The 10,633-nt window shown below is 34.2% G+C and overlaps 1 protein-coding gene across 1 annotated transcript; it reads right to left on the bottom strand.

Moving 5' to 3' along the window:
- Positions 1-7,769: 7,769 nt before the first annotated feature.
- Positions 7,770-8,627, bottom strand: LOC143922479 (dnaJ homolog subfamily C member 11-like). The gene is made up of 3 exons (XM_077445730.1): positions 8,500-8,627; positions 8,137-8,270; positions 7,770-8,061 (listed from the first exon to the last, which is right to left on the bottom strand). Exons 1-3 carry the CDS (start codon positions 8,621-8,623, stop codon positions 7,933-7,935), a joined length of 387 nt encoding a protein of 128 aa, XP_077301856.1. The 5' UTR covers positions 8,624-8,627; the 3' UTR covers positions 7,770-7,932.
- Positions 8,628-10,633: the final 2,006 nt, after the last annotated feature.

Below are 10,633 nucleotides of genomic sequence, written 5' to 3'. Positions count from 1 at the left end.
GGACGCCGGCACTGATCGACACAGGCAGTGAAGACAACCTCGCCGGCGAGAACTTCGTACATCGATGCGGCATCATCACTAGTGAAAGTGTTCCTGTGGTAAGAGACCAATGTAACAGCTCCGGTGCCATTCGTAGAAAAGCTGCGGAAGGAGTAAGGAGGGCTGATTCGGACTTGAAGGATGGAGAGCAAGAAAAAATCAAAGTGGAACGCGATAAAACGTCAAAACCACGAGTTCTGGTCGAGGTTAAGTTGGAACAGAGTCTGCGGAGGGAAAAAGAAGAACGGGCTTCACAAGAGATGTCTGCTCATGCAGAACCTAACGATTCCTGTTCAAGCGAGGCTGATGGAACATCAAACATGTCACATGGTCAGATTGTGAGGACCCCCTTAGAGCCTCCAGCATCGCCGTCTCGAGCTCATTTGGACTATTCTTCAGTGCGACCGAACACAGAAAATCGATCATCAACCACAGATTCAATTAGGATAACGAATGATGAAAGTAAGCATCGCAAACCATGTGGAATAGATGTTTCCAATAATGAAGAGGACGGTGTAGACATGGATGATCGCGGTTTGGACACGGGTGATCGAAGTGAGGACATGGGTAATGGAGGCGTGGACATGGGTGATGGAAGTATGGACGGTGATGGTTTGCATATTGGAAGGCTTTGGGACAACGGAGACATACCGTTTTCAAATAAAGATGAACCGCCCGATGGTCATTCGAAGAATCCTAAAGATGAAGATGAAGAAAATGGGAAACATGAAGAAAAAGATATGGATAAATCACCAGAAGGAATAAGAGACCCAGTCAAAATTTCAACACCAAAGGACAATGTATTCACTTTCAAGCTTGGTCGTAGTCAGATTGATGTTACTTTAATGGAAAATAAAATAAGACCATGGATTAAGAAAGGAGTTTTTGGATATATCGGTGAACCAGGAACGATATTGGTCAACTTCATCTGTGGCAAGATACTACATGGAAAGCTGTGGGGCGACGGGAGGTCCATCGCGGACAACATCATCGGACAGCCGCGTGGAATCGCGACTGGCATCGGATAGTGTTTAGGTTGTGCCGGTTGAAGTGAAGTGTGTGTCAGTGAATTAGAGAATAAGTGGAGTACCCGGAGGGGTTTTAGTTAAGCCTTACATGATATTTGATTATTGTTTTATTTTGTTAGTAGTTAAGATTTGAAATATTGTTAATGTTTTATTGATTATTCTAGTGTTTTCATGTTTTGGCGAGTGTTTGGTATGTTGAATAATGTTTTAATTTGGTTACATGCCTAGAAGAATATGAGATAATTGTATTGAAATGTAATTCTAGTGATGTTTTAAAATGTGATTTGTTTCCGATGTAAAGGTGTTAATTTTAATGCTATGTATTTCCTGTAATGATTTTAAAATGTGATTTGTTTCCGATGTGAAGGTGTTGATTTGAATGCTATGTATTTTTTGTAATGATTTTAAATTGCAATTGTGATGATTTATGTGTAACTTTAATTGTGATGATCTGTGTGTAACTTTTTTGAAGATTGAATTGTATTGAAACGTGAAAAATTGATATGATACTGAAATATGTTTAAGGTTACTGTGGAGTAAGTTTGAGATTATTGTGGAGTATGTTGAAGACTACTGTGAAGTATGTCTGGGATTATTGAGAAGTATGTCTGAAAATTATGTGTAATATGATTGAGGAATGGCCCGGCAGGTGAGAGAAACCTGAGGGCAGGTTTGTGGTCAGGAAAGGCCGAGTTGTAGTGTTGGGATTGAACGAAAGGCTGATGTATGGGCTATGGCTGTGAAAGGGTATGTTACGACCGATCGTAGAGGGGGGATGAAAGCAGAGGGCGCGAAATGACCGCTATTTTACAGTTAGTAGAAGTTAACCTTCCACTGGGGGCGGTTGGTCGTTAAACCACCGCGTGGTGTCGTTTTAATAAACAACATGACTGAAAACGCACGTGTTTGATCTTCAATTCCACCGCCACATCCCATCGTGGTCCTGAATAGCGTCATCTATTCAGGAATTCCACCCACAATTGGGGGCTCAACCGGGATTAGGCGGCAGTTTGAAGACCACGTGCTACAATGTATCGGAGGAGGAGGCCGACATCTGGTCGTGGGACGTGGAGAGGGGTTCGGGAGAGGGCGATAGAAGAGCCAGTCGCCAGCCGAGCCAAGCTGACTTTCCAAGACATGGAGGGCGCCGTCCCCATTTTCACCGGAAACGACGACTATCCGGTAGAAAAGTGGGTGGCGCAGATCGAAGAAGTCGCACACTCGGCAGGTTGGGGCAGCATGGAAAAGCTGCTGTTTGGGAAACGCCTGGTCAAGGGGGTGGCCGAGAGGTTCCTGCGCATACAAGATGGGGTCTATTCGTGGGAGAAACTCAAAAGCGCATTACTGGAGGAGTTCGCTCGGATGGTGAGTGGGGCGTCAGTCCATAGGAGGCTGTCCAAGTCGCAGAAAACGTCAGAGGAATCGGTCAACGAGTACTTTTACCGGATGCGGGAGATGGCGAGCGTGGGTTCGATCGAGGATCGCGACCTCATGGAATACGTCATCGACGGGATCCCTGGCAGGTCTTCTATGAAGGGGATGCTGCATGGTGCCCGCAATTTGAAGGAGTTCAGGGACAAGTTGAGCGCCTTCGAAGGGCTGGTGGAAAAGGTAAAGGCAGAAGAAGCAGCCGCAACCGTAGCCACGGCCAAAGCAGTGCCCGCACCCTCAACTGGAGGCGGCTGGAGACGGTATGAGAAGTGCAATCATTGTTTCGCTTTCATGCACTTAGCTCGTCGCTAATCCCTAAAACCACTTACACCGGTCTCACGGTCTCTCAGGACGTCTACCCGTCTTAATCCGCTCGCAGTTACTCGGCGGCTCTGTTTAGTATACGTTACAGTATTTTAAATTATTAACTGAGCGACTGATTATATGACTGATATTATGTCATTTCGCGCATAAGATGTACATAAAACTTTTATCCAAAATTTTTTATCCTTTTACTAGCATATATGTATGTATGTTTGTATCATATTTGTTGCAAGTGCATTTTTTGGTTCGCCATATACGTATGTATGTATTATACATATGTATATATATATATATATATATATATATATATATATATATATATATATATATATATATATATATATATATATATATATATATATATATATATATATATATATATATATATATATATATATATATATATATATATATATATATATATATATATATATATATATATATATATATATATATATATATATATATATATATATATATATATATATATATATATATATATATATATATATATATATATATATATATATATATATATATATATATATATATATATATATATATATATATATATATATATATATATATATATATATATATATATATATATATATATATATATATATATATATATATATATATATATATATATATATATATATATATATATATATATATATATATATATATATATATATATATATATATATATATATATATATATATATATATATATATATATATATATATATATATATATATATATATATATATATATATATATATATATATATATATATATATATATATATATATATATATATATATATATATATATATATATATATATATATATATATATATATATATATATATATATATATATATATATATATATATATATATATATATATATATATATATATATATATATATATATATATATATATATATATATATATATATATATATATATATATATATATATATATATATATATATATATATATATATATATATATATATATATATATATATATATATATATATATATATATATATATATATATATATATATATATATATATATATATATATATATATATATATATATATATATATATATATATATATATATATATATATATATATATATATATATATATATATATATATATATATATATATATATATATATATATATATATATATATATATATATATATATATATATATATATATATATATATATATATATATATATATATATATATATATATATATATATATATATATATATATATATATATATATATATATATATATATATATATATATATATATATATATATATATATATATATATATATATATATATATATATATATATATATATATATATATATATATATATATATATATATATATATATATATATATATATATATATATATATATATATATATATATATATATATATATATATATATATATATATATATATATATATATATATATATATATATATATATATATATATATATATATATATATATATATATATATATATATATATATATATATATATATATATATATATATATATATATATATATATATATATATATATATATATATATATATATATATATATATATATATATATATATATATATATATATATATATATATATATATATATATATATATAGGAAGTCCACTGGGTAGTAGGGAGGATTGCAGGAGAGAGACAAGTAAAGACGATCTCAATTCAATCTTATGTTTATTTAGAACAATCGGTAATCGATGCGCGTACGCAACCGGCGCGTCAAGGCGCGACGCCTACTACTACTGTCGCTACCGCACATGGTTCAGGGGTACCAACCTTAACATTAATACATACGTGTACCAACTGTTCGGCATGAGCCACATCATTATACATAATTGTAATCATTTTTATATTAATATCCTACATTCGGCCATATCTGACAAAACATTCGTCCTCGAATGACATTCATCATCTTTCATTCTTTATAATTTTTCATCTTTCATTCAAATAAAACAGTATCACTTCAATCTCCAAGCATTCATCATTTCTACTGAAGATTTAACAAAATTTGACCCATCGAGTTCTCCCACTTCATATACATCATACTGATTGTTGTCTCTTACTTTACAATCAACCCGATACGGTCCTATGAATTTAGGTCTTAGTTTCATTCCAGATTCAAATTGTGAATCCTTTTCTATTCCGACCAAATCTTCTTCTTTGTACTGCTTTTCTGATGTTCGAGTCTTATTGTATGTCCGTCTGTTTTTCTTCTTGAATTTCTTATACAAAATATCTTCATTCGATAAAATATTTTTATCTGAATCATTTTCCTTCTGCACGCCGTTAGTCAATCTCTTTTTCCAAGTCTCTTTCTTTGAAACAGCATGCAATTCTCCTGGCTCCATGTAATATTCTGATACTTCAACAGACACCTCCGCCTGTAGATCAGTCTTCCTTCTCGGCACAATGTTTTTTGAAGAACATTCCTTGTTTGACATCAAGTCTTCAAGCTGTTCCAAGCGTAACTTCATAAAATTTCTCTCCGTTCTGAGCTGTGAAATTTCTTTGTTTCTCTCCGCTAGCTCTTCTTGTACTTTATTCAGATTCTCGGTGAGAACAGTCAGTTCCTCACTATTATTCTGCTGCTTTTCTTCCGTTGACCCGACATCTCCGGTCATCGTTTGTTTTCTTTTCTCGGTGACAACTATGTTTGCAAATAGAATTTGTGTAGTCTTCTTTTCTTCCTCATCGGTGACAAGTTTTTCACCAATATCCTCTCTTGGCAGTTTTTCCATATCGGACTCTTTACAGATTTCCATTAAAGGTATATTTACATTATCTATTGTATTTACAGTAGATTCCAATACATCTTTTCCTTTTCTCATCGGACATTTAGCATATACATGTCCAAAGCTGTTGCATTTATAACATTTCAGTCCTCTGTGCTTATTTCTACACTCTGAAGACCTATGTCCTTTCCTGTTACAATTGAAACAAATTATACCGTATTTGTTTTCTTCTGTATCCTTCTTTTGATACATGTGTTTGTTTGACACTCCGTCGTCTTTCCTCGAATTCCAGGGAACATCTTTTCTAACATTAATTTTTTCATATGTCTCCGCTTTCTCTTTGAATTCTTTAAAGTTTTTAGCTCCATATAAAATTATTTTATTTGAGCTTTCGTCTTGAATACCATCAATAACATACTGGATGATTACTTCTGCCTCTAGGTTTATCCGACTACCTATTTCTCGCATATTTATTATATATTCTTTGATGCTCTCTTCTCGGCGTTTTACTCTAGTCATTAATAATTTATGTATCAATGCACTATTAGTAACTGTTTTGAATTCTTCTATTAGAATATTTTTCAATTTTCTCCACGTTGTTATTCCCCGTTGAGATTGTATAAACAACTTTGCTACTCCCGTCAATGACTTTTTGGCATACATGAGCTTCCTTAAGTCGTCCAAATTCGTCATCTGGGCCAGCTCTTCAAATTCTGCTATCCATTTCTCCACAGGATAGTCTTCATTTCCGTTAAACGGCGATATAGAGTCTTCTACATCTCGAAATGACAATAAAGGCGCATCTCGTCTTGATACTTGGATCTGCTTAAAACTTTCTAAGCTTTGTCCATCTTCTTCCTTGTCTTCTTGGTCGTTGTCCTCAGCTAAGTTCGCTTCTTCATCTTCTTCTTCATCTTGGACCAAATTGTTTAAGAATGATCCAATACGATCGACAATATCGTTCATTGTCCCGATCATTTTTATATTTAAAATCCGACATATCATTATGAGATTAATTATAGGCATATTCTTTACTTTTTCTATTATCTTTTCATATTCTTCCGATGAAGTATCTAATCTATAACCTGAAAATGCTTTCAAATTCTTTCTCAACTGTCTCGAATTTCCAACTTCTCCAAACACAAATAAATATAACGCTCTTATTTCACTCAGTTCCGCTTCATTCAAACTCCGCTTAACATTCTCAAACGATTCTAAAGTCGCCATTTTGCAAATAAAATTAAATACAATGACAAATAAACAAATAGAATGGTAAATAAACAAATAGAATGTCAATTATAACCTAAAGAGTTTCAACACAACTCATCAAAATCGTTGCACTAATATACGGTGGGGCATATATGTAGACTTATGCACACAGCACTGAACACACACACAAACACTGATACAGCATCAGGTGATCAGCTCTCGATGAAATCGTCGCAGCTGGTATCCTCGTCGTGGTGGTGGTCATCGGTCATCAGTCATCAGGTCGTCTTAGCTAGTCATTTGCTAATGTGGTGAATTTCGGCGAAAGAAACCTTTCTTGACACAGCTGTCTTCGCGCCCGTCTCGTGACGTCACAGCTGATGTCGTCGTCGTGGTGCTCAATGGCGACCAGCTGTCAGATTGTCAGCGTCCTTTCTCGCAATCTGAATCCCTATCGCGGACGAGCGCCCATTTTATAGGAAGTCCGCTGGGTAGTAGGGAGGATTGCAGGAGAGAGAGACAAGTAAAGACGATCTCAATTCAATCTTATGTTTATTTAGAACAATCGGTAATCGATGCGCGTACGCAACCGGCGCGTCAAGGCGCGACGCCAACTACTACTGTCGCTACCGCACACGGTTCAGGGGTACCAACCTTAACGATAATACATACGTGTACCAACTGTTCGGCATGAGCCACATCATTATACATAATTGTAATCATTTTTATATTAATATCCTACATATATATATATATATATATATATATATATATATATATATATATATATATATATATATATATATATATATATATATATTTAAAATCGATACAGCTAATTCAATTCACAACAATAATAGTTCAAGTAGAGCAACACAATGTTTTCAAACAATAATACAATCAACAAATTACATATAATTGCAACTTTGGTCTACCATAAAAAAAAACAACAATCGAAACATTTTTTCTTAACCAAATATACAGACATTCAAAATTACTCAACATTTCATTACAAATAGAAAGCTTTACTTTCCGGTGGAACTAAAAAGTATGCACGTATTTATGACGGTATATTCAAAGATTCTTCATCTGAGATAGTACACGTATATATTTCATCAATGTAATGGTATTTTATCGACAAGTGTTTGTCTTCACCGAGACACGTGTCATAGAAGCCGGGTAATTGAGCCTGAAATGATATAAAGTTGAGCATTAAAAAAAAACCTCCAATAAGCAGCTACTAATAGAGATTACGATTATAAACCTTAGACGAAATTTGCAATACGAGCTTGGAATTCTTCACCAAACATTGCACGGGAACAGTAACATCTATCACGTCATCAGGTAAACTATCGTTTTCGCCATCGTCCTCTTTGTCCACGTTGTGTTGTGTAACACCTGGAAAAACCCAAATTATGTACCAGAACTTGGCTCGGCGTATTTTAAGTTTGAAAAAAAAAACACATTCGCAAATATCATTTGTAAAAAATCGCTTTAACATCGCATACAATTATATATCAGATCGCTGACGCAAGTGCATGTGTAATAAAAATAGCAGGCGAATTTGACGAATACTTACAATAGATTTTTTTAGTTGTTTGTAATATATATTTGTATTTTTTCATACCTGAAGGGAGTTTTCCATAGAGCGCTTTAATAATTATGAGTCCTTTATTTTTAGTTTCTTCATTGTGCACACGATTGTACATTTCGTGCATAAGTTTTGTAGCCCATATAGCCTCGCGTCTCATCTCTTCCATTCTAAGTTAAATCACATAAAGTTAAATCGAATACAAAAAAACAATACATCAAATCGAAATGATTTTGTGTGATGGCTTTATTGTATTTACTTGGCTTTGCTATTTTCTCTAAATTTTTCCGTATCTCTCTGTTTTCCTTCTCTCGATTTATTGGATCTATGATGAACTTTTTCACAGCGAGCCACGAAACTAAAGGTACGACAGTAGCGTAAAATACTGGCGCCAGTAATACTTCGTCGCACAAATGAATCGGAAATATGAAAGTCTGAAAGCCGCGCGTCAGCCTGAAAGAAAACAATAAAATTATTATTAAATTATAAAAACCATAAAAAAAGGCTGTGGCTATTTGCAGGTATACTATATTGTGGGAATCTCGTCACATTCATCAAAACAGTTACTGCGACGCAGAATACATTCCCAAAACCAGTCGAAGCACACCTGCAGCCATTATATTAAACTCAAGCGGAACGGTGCCAAATCCTTCGAGAATGTTCCACCCCTCACACTCGAGCGGAACGAAACCAGTCGAAGCACACCTGCAGCCATTATATTAAACTCAAGCGGAACGGTGCCAAATCCTTCGAGAATGTTCCACCCCTCACACTCGAGCGGAACAAAACCAGTCGAAGCACACCTGCAGCCATTATATTAAACTCAAGCGGAACGCCCCTACCAGTCGAGCGGAACCAAAACGGTCGAAACACGCCGCCGCCATTAAACTACATCGAGCGGAACGGCGCCAATCATTCCAGAAAATTCTACCCCTCGACAAAAGAACGTTCCTCGCTTACGCATCAACAACCACCACCATGGGTCAGGCGATACCAGAAACACTATAAAAGGAGGTACAACCCAAACAACACCAGTCGACATCCAGCTCCTGACCAGCCACCACTTCACTACGCGGACTTGGAAGATCAACCAGCCGAACGAGCCAGCAACACACTGCCGTATCCCGAGACCTTCCGAACATAGCCGAACAACGAACCAGCAACACACTGCCGTATCCAGCGACTTGCTGAACATAGCCGAATGCCGAGCCAGCGACACTCTACTACATGCAGAGACCTCTGAACGACATACTTTTGCCAACAATTAATCATAATTGTGTATACGTGTTACTACCAAATAAATACCATATCCAACATATAGCTGTATTTAATACCGAACACAGACGAACCTGTCTATAACACATGGCGGACTGGTGGTGAAGAAGACCTTCACAACTAGATAAGTCCCCATAACATCTTCGAATTATTGGCTATTTGCAGGTACTATATCTGCGACAGGCGCAAAGCCTTCTGCGCATGCGCGTGAACTTGCGTAATCCAATTATAATTTCTTACATTTAATGTATGCTAGACTTGTTTAATCAATCGTTCATTATACACGAGGCAAATAAATTTCGCACGTTATTATAATAGATTTATATCATTTAGCTAGTTCGCGGCTTGTACTATTATGTGGGTTTTATACATTGTATATGATAATAATTTTCTAACAATTAATAATATTAATTAGTTTGGATTATATTTTTTACTCTACGTCACTTTACGAGTTCGAACTAAATTTTAAGAGGTTTAAAACAAAATTTAACATTAAACACGCTGACAGTGACAGTTCACGCGCATGCGCAGAAGACTTTTCGCCTGTCGCAGATATAGCACCTACAAATAGTCAATAATTCGCAGATATAGTACCTGCAAATAGCCAATAATTTGCAAATATAGTATCTCAAATAGCCACAACCTAAAAAAATAAAACAATAAGAATTCCGTTTAGCGTAATTTAATTTTTGAAACTGCAATTGAAAAATTGAAAAAAGATCAACATCATTTATTATCAAAATCATTTATCTTATGTATATCTAAATTACTAAAATTTATCAGTCATGTCAAACCCTTCGGTAAATTGTACTTACCAAATTGATTAATATTTGAAATTACTCAATAAAATAACACACGAATAAAATAGTTTCTAAAATTAAACCAAAAACCCATA

This window comes from Arctopsyche grandis, chromosome 2 (assembly GCF_051622035.1).
Source record: "Arctopsyche grandis isolate Sample6627 chromosome 2, ASM5162203v2, whole genome shotgun sequence".
NCBI classification, from domain to species: domain Eukaryota; kingdom Metazoa; phylum Arthropoda; class Insecta; order Trichoptera; family Hydropsychidae; genus Arctopsyche; species Arctopsyche grandis.
The sequence above is the reverse complement of the archived record's forward strand: the minus strand, read 5'-3'. Positions and strand labels throughout refer to the sequence as shown.

What these genes read in the sequence shown, in the direction of transcription:
- LOC143922479 (XM_077445730.1), bottom strand. Translation starts at nt 8,623, where the DNA reads ATGAGACGCGAGGCTATATGGGCTACAAAACTTATGCACGAAATGTAC. An exon ending in CTATGGAAAACTCCCTTCAG is followed by an intron (nt 8,271 to 8,499) that starts GTATGAAAAAAT and finishes GGGTTTTTCCAG; the next exon opens with GTGTTACACAACACAACGTG. An exon ending in TATTGCAAATTTCGTCTAAG is followed by an intron (nt 8,062 to 8,136) that starts GTTTATAATCGT and finishes ATATCATTTCAG; the next exon opens with GCTCAATTACCCGGCTTCTA.